Source organism: Oncorhynchus clarkii, chromosome 1 (assembly GCF_045791955.1).
Source record: "Oncorhynchus clarkii lewisi isolate Uvic-CL-2024 chromosome 1, UVic_Ocla_1.0, whole genome shotgun sequence".
Classification (NCBI taxonomy): domain Eukaryota; kingdom Metazoa; phylum Chordata; class Actinopteri; order Salmoniformes; family Salmonidae; genus Oncorhynchus; species Oncorhynchus clarkii.
This window is the reverse complement of record NC_092147.1, coordinates 61,325,233-61,345,943: the sequence shown is the minus strand read 5'-3', so window position 1 is coordinate 61,345,943 and position 20,711 is coordinate 61,325,233. Positions and strand designations below refer to the sequence as shown.

Genomic DNA, 20,711 nt, shown 5'->3' with positions numbered 1-20,711 from the left:
GATGAAAGTATTTCATTTTCAACCACATAAAATATGCATGCAAAAATCGGTCAAACTGTCATTTGGAAATGTTGCATGGAAAATCACCCTGGTCCCTTGCTCTATGAGAGAAGCAGAAATGAAAGAGAAACTTTACAGACATCAACTATATTGTTGATGATGCATTGATCGGTTTATGACATTATTCTGGTGAGCAAGGCTTTATTTAGTATTCTAGACGAGTGTCAAGTAATGACAGAAGACAACCTGCATATATCTAATTACAGACAAATTCCCTAACAAATAGCCTAACAAATGTCGGAAGTTCTAAACTATTTTTTACCGCACGTCAAAAAAAATGGTTCTGCCGTCCCTGGGTAACATGCACAGGTAGCCTACATTAACCTTTTGAAGTAATTGTTTGACAATCAGATGAAAACATAATGACTGGTTGTGTTTATGCCACATTAAAAGGTAGGCTAATACATTTGAAAAGTTAAACAACAAATCAGGACTATTAGGCCCATAGAGATCCTATTCAATTAATAGGGATTATATATGTAATTCTATGAATAGGCCCATAGAGATCCTATTAAATTAATAGGGATTATATATGCAATTCTATGAATAGGCCCATAGAAACCCTATTAAATTAATAGGGATTATATATGCAATTCTATGAATAGGCCCATAAAAAAAAGAATGAAGTGTGTGCACACATACAGGAGGTCCTCGCACCGGGAAGAAATGAAATCCACTTTCACCCCAGAATATAGGATATATTTAATGTATCTGGACGTGACAAAGGTAGAGAGAGTGTTGTGCAGAATATGCTGCTGCAATATTGTAAGGCTTTACCCTGTAAGTTCATTAAGCACAATAGTGCTGCCAACCAGGGAAATAGTAATAATCAACATCATTTTCTCCATTAACACTGCTGGCTTCCGTTATGACACAGGAGGTACTGTTTAAAAACACTCAGCTCAGCATGAGACTATGTCAAAGGCTGTTCAAGACAAGAGAAATAGGTCACAAACTCACAGCTACATCATTCGGTTACAGGGAAGGGATTGTTCCTTCTGATGCACAGTGAAAGAGGGTTGGGAATAAGTCTCTACAGTTTATAGTGATGGATCTTGAAAAGGCTAAAAAGAAAAAACAATAGTCTTGTGTCAGAAGGGTGATTTGGAACTTCTGGGTTCTGTGTTTCATGAGAGGAAGTTCTGAGGTTTACAGAGGAACATGTGATATGAAGTGATTAGTCAGTTCCCATGGTCACATGGGTGTAGCATGATGTACTACAGTACCCATAATGCTCTGTCACAGCGGCCGCACCTGGATGCCCTCTGACGACATACCGCCGCTCTTGGACATGTTGTCCAGGTGGTTCACGTCATTGCTGGCAATGATGAAGACAATGGAGGAGGAGCTGAAGGTCACCCTCTTCTTTGGTCGTTCCCCGCCTCTTCGGTGGGACATGACGATTGGGCGAATAGGCCGCTCGATGCTCCGGGCCAGGGGACGGTCCTTGATGCTGCTCTGAATCCACGAGAGCTGGGAGCACAGCAGCTGCAACAAGCAGCGCCGGAACTGCCAGAGGGACAGGAGGAGGAGGAGAAGAGAGAGAGAGAGGAACTCAGTCAGGGTCTCAATTTAATGTTGAGACTTAGAAAAGTAGAATATACAGGGTGTCATTTCGAAATGTGGTTGTGCACTAGCAGTTTTCCTCGTTACGTCAGACACTGACAGTCACTCAATTAGCCTATGTTAGCTAAACATTTTTAGATTGCTAGGTACGTTAGTCTTGCGGCTGTACTTATCTGCTCATAATTCCATGGCATTATTTGATATTATTTTATAGTATGAAGAATACAATTGAATAAAGCTGAATAAAATAGTCTCCAAACGATTTGAGGGAGTGCGCACATGCAGCTATTCTGTGCTGAGCTGTTATCAAAGAAATAGGTACACCTATGTGCTTAATTTAGAGTTATTAATGTAACTTCAGTTGCTCTACAAATGTTGGGCTCTATGTTTTAGATTTGTAATACATTGTAAGGCTGCATGATGAGATTCTAATGATGATTTGAAAAACATTACTTGAATTGCATGAGGTCTGCCTTGTTTTTTGAGCAGGCTGTACACTCCAATAGTCTCTCATTCACAATTTGACAAGCACTTGATAATGCCTCGAATTTCACGGCAGCATCCCTTTGTGGCCGTAATGCACCCTTAAAAAAATCAATGCCTTTTGCGGCCCGGAGTGCTGCGTTGTGCCCTTCACCCTGAGTGTTCTGTGCAATCGGAAGCCCTCTCACTCACATGGCTCTCGGTCACGTGATCGGATCTCTCTCACAGGCTACAAATGAAGACCGACACATCGGGGACACAACCGCGAGCGTCCTTCTTCATAAGGTTAGGCCCCTTTTTTCTCCACTTCCTGTCTGAATAACGTACCCAAAGTAAACTGCCTGTTACTCAGGCCCTGAAGCCAGGATATGCATATAATTGGTACCATTGGAAAGAAAACACTTTGAAGTTTGTAGAAATGTTAATATAATGTAGGAGAGTATAACACAATAGATATAGTAGGAGAAAATCTAACCAGAATTATTTTTTTTGAGAGCCTATACCCTGACATTGGAAAGCACAGGGAAATAATTACATCCAGCTCCCAGTATGCAATTTCTATGGCTTCCACTGAGTGTCAGCACTCAATGTTCAAGATTTCAGGCTTGTTTCTTCTAAAACGAGTAAGAATAATGACTTTTACTACTTGGAAATTTGTGTATGCGCACACGATGAAGAGGACACGCACCAGCTAATATCGTTTTCCTATTGAACATACTTCTTTCCGTATGAAATATTATACACTGCTCAAAAAAATAAAGGGAACACTAAAATAACACATCCTAGATCTGAATAAATGAAATATTCTTATTAAATACTATTTTCTTTACATAGTTGAATGTGCTGACAACAAAATCACACAAAAAGTATCAATGGAAATCAAATTTATCAACCCATGGAGGTCTGGATTTGGAGTCACACTCAAAATTAAAGTGGAAAACCACACTACAGGCTGATCCAACTTTGATGTAAAACAAGTCAAAATGAGGCTCAGTAGTGTGTGTGGCCTCCACGTGCCTATATGACCTCCCTACAACGCCTGGGCATGCTCCTGATGAGGTGGCGGATGGTCTCCTGAGGGATTTCCTCCCAGACCTGGACTAAAGCATCCGCCAACTCCTGGACAGTCTATGGTGCAACGTGGCGTTGGTGGATGGATGATGTCCCAGATGTGCTCAATTGGATTCAGGTCTGGGGAACGGGCGGGCCAGTCCATAGCATCAATGCCTTCCTCTTGCAGGAACTGCTGACACACTCCAGCCACATGAGGTCTAGCATTGTCTTGCATTAGGAGGAACCCAGGGCCAACCGCACCAGCATATGGTCTCACAAGGGGTCTGAGGATCTCATCTCGGTACCTAATGGCAGTCAGGCTACCTCTGGCGAGCACATGGAGGGCTGTGCGGCCCCCCAAAGAAATGCCACCCCACACCATGACTGACCCACCGCCCATGCTGGAGGATGTTGCAGGCAGCAGAACATTCTCCACGGCGTCTCCAGACTCTCACGTCTGTCACGTGCTCAGTGTGAACCTGCTTTCATCTGTGAAGAGCACAGGGCACCAGTGGCGAATTTGCCAATCTTGGTGTTCTCTGGCAAATGCCAAACGTCCTGCACGGTGTTGGGCTGTAAGCACAACCCCCACCTGTGGACGTCGGGCCCTCATACCACCCTCATGGAGTCTGTTTCTGACCGTTTGAGCAGACACATGCACATTTGTGGCCAAAACATCAGCCAGGAAGCATAGGAACTGAGAAGTGGTCTGTGGTCCCCACCTGCAGAACCCCTCCTTTATTGGGGGTGTCTTGCTAATTGCCTATAATTTCCACCTGTTGTCTATTCCATTTGCACAACCGCATGTGAAATTGGTCAGTGTTGCTTCCTAAGTGGACAGTTTGATTTCACAGAAGTGTGATTGACTTGGAGTTACATTGTGTTGTTTAAGTGTTCCCTTTATTTTTTTGAGCAGTGTAGTCTAATTACATATTAGGGTATCTGAGGATTCAATAGAAATGTATTTGGTCTTGTTGAAACGAAGTTCAGGGATAGGTTTTTGGATTCCTATCTTGGCATGTTGAACGAGTGGATTACTCAAATCGATGGCGCCAACTAAACATACTTTTTGGGATATAAAGAAGTATTTTATCTAACAAAACGACACTACATGTTAATAGCTGGGACCCTTTGGATGACAAATCAGAGGAAGATTTTAAAAAAGTGAATATTTAATCGCTATTTGTGAAGTTATGAAACCTGTGCCGGTGGAAAAATATTTTGATGTGGGGCGCTGTCCTCAAACTTCCGCATGGCATGCTATCACTGTAAAGCCTACTGTAAATCGGACAGTAGAGTTAGATTAACAAGAATTGAAGCATTCCACCAATATAAGACACTTGTATGTACATAAAAGTTTAATATCCATAATTTTGCTGATTATTTATTTGAATTGCGCACCGTCCAGTTTCACCGGAAGTTTCCCACTAGCGGGACGCCTAGCCAAAAGAAGATTTATCCAATTTCAAGGTGCATATTGGAAGAACTGTCCACATTTACTTTTTGGTCAGCCAACAGGATGAGTAGGCCTAACAAACAGCAAAAGCACTAGCCTATGACAATCTACAATCCCCCATAGAGCAAAAGTCGACCTATTCCATTCTGTACAATAAATACATATTCCAAACATAGTCTGGGACAGATGTGGGATGCAATAGATCAAATGAATACAACCACTAGCATCCCAATAACATGTTTATGCAATGTGGCTGATACAACAGATCAGAACATTTATCTTAAAATGCTGATTACTATTTCTTCACATTATAAGTGCAGCAATGCGCTCATGGTAGTAGGCTATTAGCGGAAAACACCATGATCAAAAGTGACCACAAATGCAATTATGCATGTAATGCTTTAATTATAAAGCTGCATTTTTATGGTGAAAATGATCTTCCAAAGTTGAAACTCACGCACGTTAGGCTCTACACCCTTAGTAAAGCAGATTAATGTTCTTAATTTTAAGAAGTTATTTGGCCACTTACGTTGTGATAAACATTATTAACACATATAGGCCTATAGGCTAGGTGTGCGGCTATGATTCGAACAAGTCTCAAAGAAAAGGCATTGTTTCTTACGCTGGGCATCAATCACAAGTGATAATATACAGTGGGGCAAAAAAAGTATTTAGTCAGCCACCAATTGTGCAAGTTCTGTCTTTACATATACTAAATAATATATGTATGACATTTGCTTTGATTTAGAATGGACCATTATCATGCACCTGTATCGAAACATGGGCAGCGGGAAAAAATACATGGAGGACGCTTATCCCCGTGGTTTATTTTCATGCCAGTCAGGTAGGCTATTCTCCTGTTGTAAATATAAGCAATGTGCTTAATATTAGGAAAGTTGAGAAATAAATATAAAAGGCCTAGCCTATAGAAAGCTAATGGGATCCTCCTCTTTTTATTAGCGGCCATCATGAGAGCTCATGGGCTCTCATGAAGTATTTGATTAGATTTTCGAATACATTTGCATTGATGTAAGAGTGATTAGATGGACAATAGAGTACTGAGTACCAGGCAGTTAACAAGTTTGGTAGGCTACTAATGTCCAACAGCATCATCAGAGCTTGGAGAAGCCTAATTACCCTGACTAAACAGTCATGTGGAATTTGACTGCCTTCATGACTCGTGACCGCCGGTGTGGTGGTAATACGGTCACAGTTGGCTAGACTAAGGCTGTTGCTATCTAAACCTTGAATGCCGAATTACTGACTGGCACGCAGGGTACGTGCCCCATTGATTTTGTTAGTCACTCTCGCCCAGATATCATATGGCATAAATCATGGCATGATTTATTAAAACTGCAAAGTTCTCTCTGACCCAAGGCAAAATGTATAGAATTGCAGGAAATTTGCTTTAAATCAGCTAAATGTTATCTCTGCCCATGTCAAAATGAGTAGAATTGCATGAAATGTGTTTTAAAACTGCACTGTCTCTCCACCCCATGGCATAATGTGTTTTATTTGTTTTAATTGGCTTTAAAACTGAAACAATTTCTGTACGCCTCATGGCAAAATGTGTAGAATTGCAGGAAAATTACTTTAAAACTGTAACATATCTCTCCACTGTCAAGAGGGGGGCAGCTTAAATGTTTTGCCCACTAGGTGGGGGCGCGCCTAACCAAATCAATGAGGTCTGTGATTTTCCTTTAAATTTGGAAAAGGGCTCGTTTCAAAGCATTTCCTCTATCAGCATAGGTGTGTCAGGGGTCCTCTCACCTTTCTGCTCATGAACATGTAGATGAGAGGGTTATAGGCCGTGCTGGATTTGGCGAAGAAGGAGGGGATGATAGCGATGGCGGGGGTGACCATGCTCTTCCTGCCAAAGGCCTCCATCATGGACACCACGGCGTAGGGTGTCCAGCACACCAGGAAACAGGAGATCATCAGCAAGAACATGACAGCCACCTTCTTCTCATAGCGCAGGATCTTAATGATCTGCACTGTCTGAAGGTCCTGGATGGAGCGGAGCTGTTAGGGAATGACAATAGGAAAGAATCTCATCACTTACCAACATGGTCTCTTTAGAATGTCAACAAATTGGGACATCCTGTATAACCATTGCAGCTATATGTCCCTTCCACTGACCTATTAGTTATAAACGGAGTATACAAAACATTAAGAACACCTGCTCTTTCCATGACATAGACCAGTGATCAACAACCAGTGGTTAAGATCACTTTCACAGTCAAAAAGCAAGCCGATCTCTACCGCTCAGATTTTATTATGTAGGCCAGTTGAGAACAAGTTCTCATTTACAACTGCTGTCACGGTCGTGATAATGGATGGACCAAGCCGCAGCGTGTGTTGAGTTCCACATCTTTATTTGCAGTGACACTTTCAAAAAAATAACTCAACCAACAACAAACCGTGACAACAGTGTGCACCATGCACATACACAAAACAATATCCCACAACGCAGGTGGGAACAGGGACACCTTAAGTATGATCCCCAATTAGAGACAACGATAATCAGCTGCCTCTAATTGGGAACCACACCAAAACACTCACATAGAAATAAAACGACTAGAACACCCCCGAGTCACGCCCTGACCTAAAATCCCATAGAGAACCCCGAGGGGTCTCTATGGTCAGGGCGTGACAACTGCGACCTGGCCAAGATAAAGCAAAGCAGTGAGAGACAAACAACAACACAGAGTTACACATGGAATAAACAAACGTACAGTCAATAACACATTAGAAAAAAATCTACATACAGTGTGCGAATGAGGTAAGATTAGGGGTATGACTTAAAACATGACTTAAACATTGTAACATGAACCTAATAAAAACAGTGGGAATGATGTACCACCCTATATCCCACTGCTGACTTGCCTCTGAAGCAAAGCAGGGTTGGTCATGGATGGGAGACCAGATGCTGCTGGAAGTGGTGTTGGAGGGCCAGTATGAGGCACTCTATGATCAGGTCTAAAAAAAATATCCCAATCCCTAAAGGCAGTGATTGGGGACATTGCCCTGTGTAGGGTTCTGTCTTTTGGATGGGATGTTAAATGGGTGACCAGGCTCTCTGTGGTCACTAAAGATCCCATGGCACTTATCGTAAGAGTAGGGGTGTAAACCCCAGTGTCCTGGCTAAATTCCCAATCTGGCCCTCATACCATCATGGCCACCTAATCATACCCAGGTTCCAATTGGCTCATTCATCCCCCTTCCTCTCCCCTGTAACTATTCCCCAGGTTGTTGCTGAGAATGTGTTCTCAGTCAACTTACCAGGTAAAATAAAGGTAAAAAGGTGTTTGGGTAGTAGGCCATTATCACAGCATATTGGCTATATCCCTCTCCTGCCAATATTGTTATTCTCAGAGCATACTATATTTAAAAACTTGAGCTTTGATAACAAAATAAATCCATTGGTGTAGCACTTGCGAGGCACTGCGGACCATAAATTGAAATAATTAAACATGTTATTTTTACTGGACTGATGGTATCTGCATCTGATGGTCATGGTGCTTTCAAGACAACTGGGAAATCAGAAAAGAACCGAGGTTAAATCATGGCGTCAGTGATCTTGAGGTCGGAAAGTCTAGAAAGATGCTTGAGTTTCCAACTTGGAATTCTGAGTTGGATAAACGTTCAAAACGATTTTTTTTAACAAGTTCCCAGTTGTCTTGAAAGCACTTAAGTCGGAAGCTGGAGATTTTCGAGTTCCCAGTTATTTTGAAAAGGCATTAGTCTCAGCGGAGGGAGAGAGCAACAGAGGGTCCGCCTCTCACGGTCCCTGCTCTCCCCTTCCTTTCTACCAGTGAGACTGACCAGAGAGAGGGGACTCCGTCTTCCACCTGATGGTGAAACTCGAGTCGCACCATATCTGCCTCAGTCATGCACGAATTCATGTTGTTCCTATGACTAGAGAATGTGAAATATTCCTTGATATTAAAGTAGACAAGACGAGCTGCTAATAATAATAAGAACGCAGGCCTATCGATACACCTGGCTCCTCATTCATTGCAGCTGCAGCACAAGTGGAAGTGAGGAAAAACATGTTTTATGTTATGTAATAGTGTTGAATAAGAACAGTGTTGACAGTGCTGAATAAAAACTTAAACATGAACTCACTCATAAAAACAGCAGCTCTTTGCTGTATTCTTTGACAGTCTCTCTGTGGTCATGGTTTTAAACGTGATTAAATCTTAAGTAGCATAGTGTCAAACGGTGCTGTGGCAGGGGTCGTGGAAGCTCTGTACGAATGGTGATTTGACAGAGCAGAGCAGACAGGGAGAGCAGAGATTACTGAGTCACCACTAACAGTCTGAATGCCACCAATAAGACCATATATTGTGCTCCCTACAGAGACCTGTGCGTAATCCTTTCGGCAATGGAAACACAAACACAAACAACATCTTCAACCACCTACCCGCAATCACAAAGCACCATGCCCTCCCAGTATCCTGAAGAGCAAGTTTCCATCCCCTATTATGTTTTATTTCTAATTAAATCCCTAAAATGTCATTTGGAGGCTACTTCCTCATTTTGACATTGTTTGGTCGAGTTTGCTTTGTTTGTCACGCGTCCTTGTTGATTGTAAGAATCAACCTACCTTTAATTTATGCCTTTTATTTAAATGAATCATGCAGATGTATCTGTTGATTTAGGCTTTCATTGTTTATATTTTCCGGTCAGCTTTTTAGTTTGCCAATTGCTTTCAATTTGATGTAGGTATTGGAAGTCAGCCTTGTTGTTACTTGATAGCTTTTATTTTTGTCTTTGTTGTGTATACTGTACTGTTTTACCTGTATGTAGGCCTAGGCACACACAAAAACGTTTAATCTGAACTGAATATCTGAGTCTCAGGTGAGCATAACAGAACATTGACCTTCGGTTATGCATCAGCATGGGCATAGAGAATCTGTGCAGTAATAGACAGACCAGACAGGGAGAGCAGAGATTCCTGAGTCACCGCTAATGGTCTGAATGGCAATGGTCAGAAAATGTCTAAACGGATTGAAACTGCTCTATCGAAAAAAGTATTTGGTCTTGGTAGACCAATTAAATGAGTCAGTCAGTCAGTCAGTCACTCCTTACTACCCTATATAATTGTTAATCAATTATGGACCACGAACTGACTTGGCCCCACTTCCTGACATTGATAGTCATGGAAACTTTGATTGGGGCATAATTTATGAAGAGTTCTCACATAACAGTCTTTTAAAGCTCGCCAAAGTTTTTCTCTTGAGAAGGATACAATACTCCAGAGCGTGCAAATTTAGAAACCTCTCTTTGATGGTCTTACGAAGCCCAGTAGTAATCAGCATTCCCTAAGACTGCAGTTCACTGAGGTTTCCCTGTAATGTTGAGTCAGAGGTTCATGCTGAGTTTCTCAAGGGTTCTTAGAGCACCATCAACAAACATGGGCAGGGGAAGGGCAGATCTTCAGTGGTTGAGGGAAGCTTTGATGTCTTGGAGACCTGGGGCTGTTTATTTGTTTTATTTCACCTTTATTTAACCAGGTAGGCCAGTTTAGAACAAGTTCTCATTTACAACTGCGACCTGGCCAAGATAAAGCAAAGCAGTGCGACACAAACAACAACACAGAGTTTCACATGGAATAAACAAGCGTACATTCAATAACGCAATAGAAAAAGAAAGTATATATACAGTGTGTGCAAATGGCATGAGGAGGTAGGCAATAAATAGGCCATAGTAGCGAAGAAAATACAATTTATCAAATTAACACTGTAGTGATAAATGAGCAGATGATGATGTGCAAGTAGAGATACTGGTGTGCAAAAGAGCAGAAAAGTAAATAAAAACAATATGGGGATGAGGTAGGTAGATTGGGTGGGCTATTTACAGATGGACTACGTACAGCTGCAGCGATCGGTGCTGTGCAGAAAGTAATGGCTTACTTCCTTAAATGTTGTAAATACTTAAAGAAGCAAAGACAGGCTCAGTGGAGGCAGCGGTGCCAAGCCGTTGCTCAGATACCGCTAAACATCCGGGTGAATTGACTACACCCACATTCATTTATTTTACTTTAGAGTAAACTGTAGAAGACTGTAGAATACTATAGTCCACACTGTAGTATCCCTCTATCATGTGTAGTACTAACTATATAATGTTGTAATATACTGTAGAATACTGTTCTATTTTAAATACCAGAGTATTATCTGCAAAAAAAGCACTGTAGTAAATACTACAGTAATGTCCACAAAAACACTACAGTCTGCAAAACACTACACTTTTTTAAGTATAGTATTTAATTTGCATATACCCTGCCCATTCCCCTTCCCCATGTGGCAATTTGTGCCACCCATGAGTGAGAAATATGTATTCCAAGTATAGACCATATATTGTGACCCCTACAGGGTTGAGAACTGTGTGTAATCCTCTCTGCCCACTCCTGTTGGAAGATGGAAACACGATCAACATCCTCAACCAACTACCCACAAACACAAAGCACCACACTCTCCAAGTGACCTGAAGAGCAAGTTTCCATCCCCTATTTTTTTTTCTTTTTTTCTAATAAAGATATTAAATCCCACTCCCAACTCAAACCCTTATCCTAAACCGGGTCCGTATCTGATTCCCAACCCTACCCCCTAAACCTTACCCTATACCGGGTTCTTATCCCCTACCCACCATCCCCCCTCCTCTTTTTATTTGTCTTCTTTATTTTTCTTCTTTACATTTAATTATCCAATGAAGCTTGTTTTCATTAAAATCAAGTAGCAGAAGACAAAAAGACAACTCCAACATCCCTCCCCCTTACCAAACCTCGACTGGATAGACACACTGAGAAGAGCGGTAGAAAAGGGCAGGAAGCCCCGAGGTCTCCCTACAAGTCTACAAGTCTCTTTACTTACTTTACTACAGGTTATAGAAAAGAGCAGAAGCCCTGAGGTCTCCCTACACGCCTACAAGTCTCTTTACTTACTTTACTACAGGTTATAGAAAAGAGCAGAAGCCCTGAGCTCTCCCTACACGCCTACAAGTCTCTTTACTTACTTTACTACAGGTTATAGAAAAGAGCAGAAGCCCTGAGGTCTCCCTACAAGTCTACAAGTCTCTTTACTTACTTTACTACAGGTTATAGAAAAGAGCAGAAGCCCTGAGGTCTCCCTACACGCCTACAAGTCTCTTTACTTACTTTACTACAGGTTATAGAAAAGAGCAGAAGCCCTGAGGTCTCCCTACACGCCTACAAGTCTCTTTACATACTTTACTACAGGTTATAGAAAAGAGCAGAAGCCCTGAGGTCTCCCTACACGCCTACAAGTCTCTTTACCTACTTTACTACAGGTTATAGAAAAGAGCAGAAGCCCTGAGCTCTCCCTACAAGCCTACAAGTCTCTTTACTTACTTTACTACAGGTTATAGAAAAGAGCAGAAGCCCTGAGCTCTCCCTACAAGCCTACAAGTCTCTTTACTTACTTTACTACAGGTTATAGAAAAGAGCAGAAGCTCTGAGCTCTCCGTTCAGACCTCAGTCTTACCTACAGGTTATGGAAAAATGTGCTCTTTTAGTATTTCTCCAGTAGGTTTCCGGAAGCAGAAAGCCTCCACTTCTATGTCAAAGATAATAAAACAAAAACAATTGAATAAATACTACAGTAATGTCACAAAAACAATACAAAAATACTACATAATACTACAGTCCACAAAAAACCGACAGAAAATACTACAGTATACGACAATCTGCAAAAACACTACATGAATTACTATAGTATATACTATAGTTATGTTACTACAGTATTTATACTACAGTTAACTGTAAATACTACAGTATACTACAGTAAACTACAGTAGCATGTGCACAAAAACGTACACAGCCCCCCACACCATACTGTACTCTCCATAGTAACCGTTCGGTCCACTGCTGAGTGAACCCACTTTAACCCCTATAATCCTCATAGGTAACCCTCTATGCAGGGTGATAAAGTGGTACATCAGGATGATTTGAAGCACTTAAGAGTGAGGAAGGAGGAAGGAAGAATGGAGGAAATTTAGATACATTTAGAAAGGTAAGTGAAAGATAAAAGGAAAAAGATCAAGTGGTGGTCATTCCGTGTCATAATGGAACAAAAATGTCCATGAAAATGTGTACTTCGCAGAGAAAATGCAGAAGGGCATTTATTGTCATGAATCTTGCCCTGGAGGCAGCACTGCCACAAAGTAATAGCTGGCACTGCCACAAAGTAATAACATCTGATTTTAAACCTAACTCTAACCTTAACCACACTGCTATCTCTACTGCCTAAATCTAAACTTATATTAAGACCAAAAATGTAATTTTTGTTTTCATGATTTTTTTTATGATATAGCACATTTTGACTTTGCAGCTGGCCCATCTAGTGGAAATCACTAAGTTCTGCCTCCAGGGCAAGAGCCATGACAATAATTATCAACCTGCATAGAAAATGTCCTTAGTAGGAAAGGTTTTTCTTTACCCTGTATTAGGCATTCGCGTCTATGATTAGTTTGGTTCAGTTCACTTCACTTTATCAGCCTTACTCTGGACTTGGTCTGATTTTTTCAATTTTTTTATTTATTTACTCTTGAGCTCTTTAAAGGCCCTGTGCAGTCAAAAACGTGATTTCCTGTGTTTTATATATATTTCCACACTATGAGTTAATAATACTGTGAAATTCTGGAAATGATGATAATGCCCTTTTAGCGTAAGCGCTGTTTGAAAATACTTTTGGCCTGCGTGTTGACATCACCAGGTGGTAAATTAGTTAAAGGTCCATTGCAGCCATTTTGATCTCCTTATCAAATCATTTCTGGGTACCAATTAAGTACTTTACTGTGATTGTTTTCAATTAAAGTGGTCAAAAAATAACAAAAAAAACTTCTTAGCAAATAGCAATTTCTCAAGCAAAAATGTTGCTAAGACTATCTGGGAGTGGTCTGAGTGGGGAGGGGAAAACTGAAAACTGGCTGTTATTGGCAGAGGTCTGGAACTCTCTTTCATTCAAAAACAAGTTTTCCCTTGTATTTCCACACTATGAGGTAGTAATAATACTGTGAAATTGTGGAAATGATGATAATGCCCTTTTAGCATAAGTTTGAAAAGATCGCCTACAATTTCAGCCTGTTTTAGTGGCATGGAGTTTTGGCCTGCCTTGTGACATCACCAGGTGGTAAATTAGTTAATAGACCAACAAAACGATCACAAGGTACATAATTGTTACCCAGAAATGATTTGATATTGAGATAAAAATGGCTGCATTGGACCTTTACGTTAAAAGACGATCGACATAAAACCACACTGACGTAAACATGAAGCAACAGAAGAAAATGGGAGGGAGAGACGAGCGAGACTGTCTCGCCCTTCTTCTTACCATTCGCACCGTGTAGAGAATGTTCATATAGCAGTAAATCATAATGCCCACAGGGACAAAGAAGCAGGCCAGGAGAAAGAGGAGAATGAAGGAGGCATCGATAGGGTCCTTGGATGTCCAGTCCAGGGAGCAGCCTAACTGGTGGATTTCCAGGGTGTAACGGTTCCAACCCAGGAGAGGGGCCCCTGTCCAGGCCAGGGAGTAGAGCCAGATGTGGGTGATGCACCTCCAGGCCCAGGGGAAGTCCACCACCTGAGCATAGACCACCCGGATGTAGCGCTCGTAGGCCAGAGCTGAGAGACTCATGATGGACACGATGCCTGGAAGGGAGGGAGATGGGTGATGATGCTGAGTAATGACTACCGAATCTGGGTTATGGAATATCTATATGTAGGCCCTGATTAGTACAGGAATTGGTTATTACACTGTTATTACAGTTATTACTCAGTCCTCATCAATTTATTCCCAACATATAATAGATCATCTTAAATATCCTTTTATCAATCAATCATGATAATAGAGAGGTGTCCTGTGGTTTGTGCATTTGATTCTGTCAACACACACGACCACATCATTTTTTGATCAAATCACACATTCTACCTTCAACAATTTCCATAAAACACATTTGGTCACATTCAATTTCTCCATTGCACAGCAATGACTTTTGCCAGACATTTGGCCCAATCAACACCAAGTGTTGCGGCACAGACGTGTCGCAATTTAAAGGGGAGCTGTTCAAGCACAGAGTGTCACCGCACACCATAACACAACCAATACATAACATGTCTGTACAGATCGAACTGACAGGACCACACTGCGTGAGTACAATGGGTGTAACAGGTGCAGGATGTCCTGAGCTCGTCATCCAAATTTAGACTGTTGAAGAATGTGAGAGTTGTTTCACATGCTGTAGTAGATTAACGTGGTATCAATACTCGGTGCCATTCATCTCTTTCTGAGGGGCTTTTTTTAGTGCGTCTGTGTGCTAATCATCATTCATTGTTATATTTAACCAGCATCTTCTTCAGTGTCTCTTCAAACTTGTACTATAGTGAGCTGCAATGCGGCCATCAAAGTCAAATTACCACCCCCATCCATCCTACGAGAGTGAACCGTTTATTTTTGGAGGCAACAAATAACACGATAATTTTTTTTTTTTTTAAATAGTTTACAATTTATGAAGACATTGGACAGCTGAGAAAAGTCCGCCATGTAATTATATTGGACAATATTGCACTTAGCCTACAGTAGGTTACATGTGCCTGAGAGAGAGAGATACTGGGAAAGAGAGAGGGAGAGAGCGCAGAGGCCGTGAAGGTTGCACTAACCACCTCATTAGCAGACCTCTTCATTAATAAGTGATGATTCCTATAATAAATAGGGAAGAGACAGTTATGTGATTGCACAATTATTTATCTCGCTCGCCCTAAGCCCTCAACGACGATAATTATATATCTGAAATGGGTCAGAAAAAAAGAACCTGAACTGTATGGGTAGCCATTTAAACATCTATTTATTGCATTTTTGATATCAAAAATAAAAAATATATTTTCATATCAACCTGTTTATTATCGATATCAATAATCCTCCATAGGATACAATGGAGAAACAACTCAAAAGTAGGAAAGCGTTCTTAATGTTTCGTACACTCAGCGTAATAAGATCAGTAATGTGGTGGCAACATCATGTTATGGGTGTGCTTGTTACCACCAGGGCCTAAAGGATCAAAATAAATATGAAAGGAGCAAATAACAGGCACATTTTTTTAGGAAAACCTGCCATAGTCTTCTGAAAACCTAAACCTGCGATAGCTTTTTTTTTCTGCAGAACAATTACACACCAGAGTGGCTTTCCAAGAGGTGTTGAGCATTCAAATTTACTAAGCTTGAACCATTTTGACAAAAAACATGGATATGTTGCCGCCAAACCCAAATTCGTCCATCGGACTGCCAGATGGTGAGGCGTGATTTATCAGTCCAGAAAACATTTCATGAAGCTCCCGACGAACAGTTATTCTGCTGATGTTGCTTCCAGAGGCAGTTTGGAACTCGGTAGTGAGTGTTACAACTGAGGACAGACAATTTTTATGTGCAGCACCCGGCGGTGAGCTTGTGTGGCCTACCACTTTGCGGCTGAACCGTTGTTGCTCCTAGACGTTTCCACTTCACAATAACAGCAGTTACAGTTACTGCCAATTTTGTCTATGTAGATTACATGGCTGTGTGCTCGATTTTATACACCTATCAGCAACGGGTGTGGCTGAAATTGCAGAATCCACTAATTTCAAGGGGTGTCCACATACTTTTGTATATATATAGTGTATTTAACATGCACTAACTCCTGGAATTGATACAAACATTCTTGAACCTACTGTACTTCTGTCATAGTCTACCCATGAAACGGATATACAGTTGAAGTCGTAAGTTTACATACAGTTAGGTTGGAGTCATTAAAACTCGTTTTTCAACTACTCCACAAATTGATTGTTAACAAACTGTAGTTTTGGCAAGTCGGTTAGGACATCTACTTTGTGCATGACACAAGTAATTTTTCCAACAATTGTTAACAGACAGATTGTTTCACTGTATCACAATTCCAGTGGGTCAGAAGTGGGCCAGAAGTTTACCTACACTAAGTTGACTGTGCTTTTAAACAGCTTGGAAAATTACAGAAAATGATGTCATGGCTTTAGAAGCTTCTGATAGGCTATTTGGCATCATTTGAGTCAATTGGAGGTGTACCTATGGATGCATTTCAAGGCCTACCTTCAAACTCTGTGGCTCTTTGCTTGACATCATGGGAAAATCAAAAGAAATCAACCAAGACCTCAGAAAATAAATTGTAGACCTCCACAAGTCTGGTTCATCTTTGGGAGCAATTTCCAAACGCCTGAAGGTACCACGTTCACCTGTACAAACAATTGTATGCAAGTATAAACACCATGGGACCACGCAGCCGTCATACCGCTCAGGAAGGAGACGAGTTCTGTCTCCTAGAGATGAACGTACTTTGATGCGAAAAGTGCGAATCAAACACAGAACAACAGCAAAGGACCTTGTGAAGATGCTGGAGGAAACAGGTACAAAAGTATCTATATCCACAGTAAAACGAGTCCTATAGTGTCATAACCCGAAAGGCCGCTCAGCAAGGAAGAAGCCACTGGTCAAAAACCGCCATAAAAAAAGCCAGACTACGGTTTGCAACAGCGCATGGGGACAAAGATTGTACTTTTTGGAGAAATGTCCTCTGGTCTGATGAAACAAAATAGAACTGTTTGGCCATAAGGACCATCGTTATGTTTGGAGGAAAAAGGGGGAGGCTTGCAAGCCGAAAAACACCATCCCATCCGTGACGCACGGGGGTGGCAGCATCGTGTTATTGGGGTGCTTTGCTGCAGGACGGACTAGTACACTTCACAAAATAGATGGCATCATGAGGCAGGAAAATTACGTGGATATATTGAAGCAACATCTCAAGACATCAGTCAGGAAGTTAAAGCTTGGTTGCAAATAGGTCTTCCAAATGGACAATGACCCCGAGCATACTTCCAAAGTCGTGGCAAAATGGCTTAAGGACAACAAAGTCAAGGTATTGGAGTGGCCATCACAAAGCCCTGACCTCAAGCCTATAGAAAATTTGTGGGCAGAACTGAAAAAGTGTGTATGAGCAAGGAGGCCTTACAAACCTGACTCAGTTACACCAGCTCTGTCAGGAGGAATGGGTCAAAATTCACCCAACTTATTGTGGGAAGCTTGTGGAAGGCTACCCAAAACCTTTGACCCAAGTTAAACAATTTAAAGGCAATGCTACCAAATACTAATTGAGTGTATGTAAACTGCTGACCCACTGGGAATGTGATGAAATAAAAAAAACAGAAATAAATCATTCTCTACTATTATTCTGACATTTCACATTCTTAAAATAAAGTGGTGATCCTAACTGACGTAAACAGTGAATTTTTACTCGGATTAAATGTCAGGAATTGCGAGTTTAAATGTATTTGGCTAAGGTGTATGTAAACTTCCGACTTCAACTGTATGTACAATGATTACAGTGTAGAAAACTAGCCACTTGTCAAAATCATCCATATTTTCCAGTGTGTAAAAGGGGAGGCAGACACAGATCGGGATAGAATTACACGGGTATTTCCCGAGGTGTCCTTGACACGAACCAGCTTGATCCCCAGAGCGGCAATGGCATTCATAAACATCCACAACCATAGAAATACTGGTTTCATAAATAGGGAGAAAGTGGGCTAAACAGTTCTTCCTTAGAATAAGATGGGTAGTAAATGTCCCGTGCAACATACGAAATATACTATATAAGGATCACAGAGTTCTGAAAATGTAATACACCAAAAGACTAATCTGAAATACACAAACATGGAAACACAAATTAAATGAAAAGGCTGCCACAAAAAAAAAAACATATTGGATTCGGCCTATTTAAATACATTGAAATCTTTTAAAATGTTATTTTAGATTAATGTGTGAATCTAGGTGAGACAACCAAAGCACAGAAGCTCAAATACTGACCAAATAAGCTGTTGCTGAATCCGTCCCAGACGCATGTTGCCGAGTTCCAGTCCCATCCGCCTTTGATGCACGAAACAAACGTAAAGTTAATTCCAAGGACAGACACCAACAAGTCACTTATACTTATGTTAACTATTAACAAATTTGTGGGCGTCCGGAGTCTCTTGAATCTGTAGTACAGCATGATGACAATAATATTGTTGCAAAATCCGAAGACTCCAATTGTTCCGATAGCAAAGGCAAGGAGTTTGTAAGTACCAACCGCAAATATATATTCTTCTGTATTCCTTCCAGTTCTAGTGAAATTCGCAGGATTCATTGCTTGAATAACATTGTGCTGCGCTCGTTCACCTGTCTAGTGTGGTGAGGAGGGAAGATCTGCGCCGCAGTTGGATTATTGACGCGGATCTAAACGAGATAAACCTGCGACATCTCTTTTGAGAAATTAGGGCTATTCTCCTGAGGATGGTTGGCTATATAAAATGTATTTCTCGGGCAGTTAGATCTCCCGCAGTCGTCATCCGTCACGTTAATTAGTTGACAGCCACTGTAGACCTACTGTACTCCCTGACTGGTAAAGTTGGTTTACCCGTAATGACGCACACCGTACACACAGTGCATGCTACTACTGTGTGTTGCCACATTGTTTCATAAAACTTAGCCTTTTCGTTTCACAAACATGTTGATAAGTGCATGAGGTTTGCTTGAATAGTCTAGAACTCCCTGATGGGAATTTCAGAAATAAAATTGAGCGTCATCATAACAGCAAATCACAAGATGCACATTCATTCTCTTCAGTCAAGGGACATTTAAGGGCTGTAGAAATGCCACGGCCAGCGGATGTCCTACTGAATGGAAGTTCAGGAGGTTATCAATAATAATATTTTTTTCAGATCTGCTGGATGGAAGCCAGTCCATTCATATTATTAGGCTAGAAGCTTGAAGGTGGCTTGCTTTTCAGTCTTGCTGTGCTTTCAGACACGTCGAAGAATTTCCTCTCACCCTTGTGACCCACAGCTTCTTTCCCCCCCAAAAAACTAGGCGTTCTAAAGATTGTTATGGTACCTGCTTTTAGGTACACGTTTAATTTATTTCACCTTTATTTAACCAGGCAGGCCAGTTGAGAACAAGTTCTCATTTACAACTGCGACCTGGCCAAGATAAAGCAAAGCAGTTCGACAAAAACAACCACACAGTTACACATAAACAAACGTACAGTCAACAACAGAACATAGAAGAAAAATCGAAAAATCAATGTACAGTGTGTGCAAATGTGAAGAGTAGGGAGGTAGGCAATAAAAAGGCCATAGAGGCAAAAAAATAATTACAATTTAGCATTAATACTGGAGTGATAGATGTGCAGATGGTGATGTGCAAGTAGAGATACTGGGGTGCAAAATAGCAAGAGGGTAAGTAATAATACGGGGATGAGGTAGTTGGGTGTGATATTTACAGATTGGCTGTGTACAGGTACAGTGATCAGTAAGCTGCTCAGACAGCTGATGCTTAAAGTTAGAGAGGGAGATTTAAGACTCCACTTGTCCATTTCCTCTCTTTTCGACCTTAATCCTTTGCCGAGTACAGTACTCTCTTTCTCACACGCGCTCCCCCTCGCTCTGAAATGATTGACATCACAGCGTTCCCAGTGCTTTCCCACAAGGCTTGACTCCACACAAACGTGTCTGTAGCCCCTCTTCCACACACAGCAGCAGGCTCCTCTTTTGTAATTTATTTCCCAGCGGAAGCATGCCTTCGTGGGGTTGTATAATGAGGGGTTGGGTTAAATGCGGAAGGCACGTTTCAGTTGAAGGCATGTTTCAGTTGAAGGCATGTTTCAGTTGAAGGCACATTTCAGTTGAAGGCATGTTTCAGTTGAAGGCATGTTTCAGTTGAAGGCATGTTTCAGTTGAAGGCATGTTTCAGTTGAAGGCATGTTTCAGTTGAAGGCACGTTTCAGTTGAAGGCATGTTTCAGTTGAAGGGATACCTAGTCGGTTGTACAACTGACTAGGTATCCTCCTTTCCCTTTAACGCAGCATTCTCGCCTGTGGACATCACACTCAACCTCGACTGTCCACCTCAACTGTCCACTCAACTGTCAACCTTTAACTGTCCACTAGCCATCACTAGTATGCCCTCATGTCCCATCACATCACCTCCTGGTGATGCAACACAGTGCTGGCTTGCTGTTGGCTAAAGTGCTGTC

At 41.4% G+C, this 20,711-nt stretch overlaps 1 protein-coding gene and 1 non-coding gene across 2 annotated transcripts; one reads left to right on the top strand and one right to left on the bottom strand.

Moving 5' to 3' along the window:
* Positions 1–187: 187 nt before the first annotated feature.
* Positions 188–19,102, bottom strand: LOC139416740 (opsin-3-like). Its single transcript, XM_071165779.1, has 4 exons — positions 18,507–19,102; positions 13,972–14,291; positions 6,389–6,640; positions 188–1,569 (listed from the first exon to the last, which is right to left on the bottom strand). The coding sequence occupies exons 1-4, from the start codon at positions 18,823–18,825 to the stop codon at positions 1,300–1,302; spliced, it is 1,161 nt and encodes a 386-aa protein (XP_071021880.1). The 5' UTR covers positions 18,826–19,102; the 3' UTR covers positions 188–1,299.
* On the top strand, positions 12,139–12,191 carry LOC139418325 (U7 small nuclear RNA). Its single transcript, XR_011635303.1, has one exon. It is a non-coding gene; the product is annotated as a U7 small nuclear RNA (small nuclear RNA).
* Positions 19,103–20,711: the final 1,609 nt, after the last annotated feature.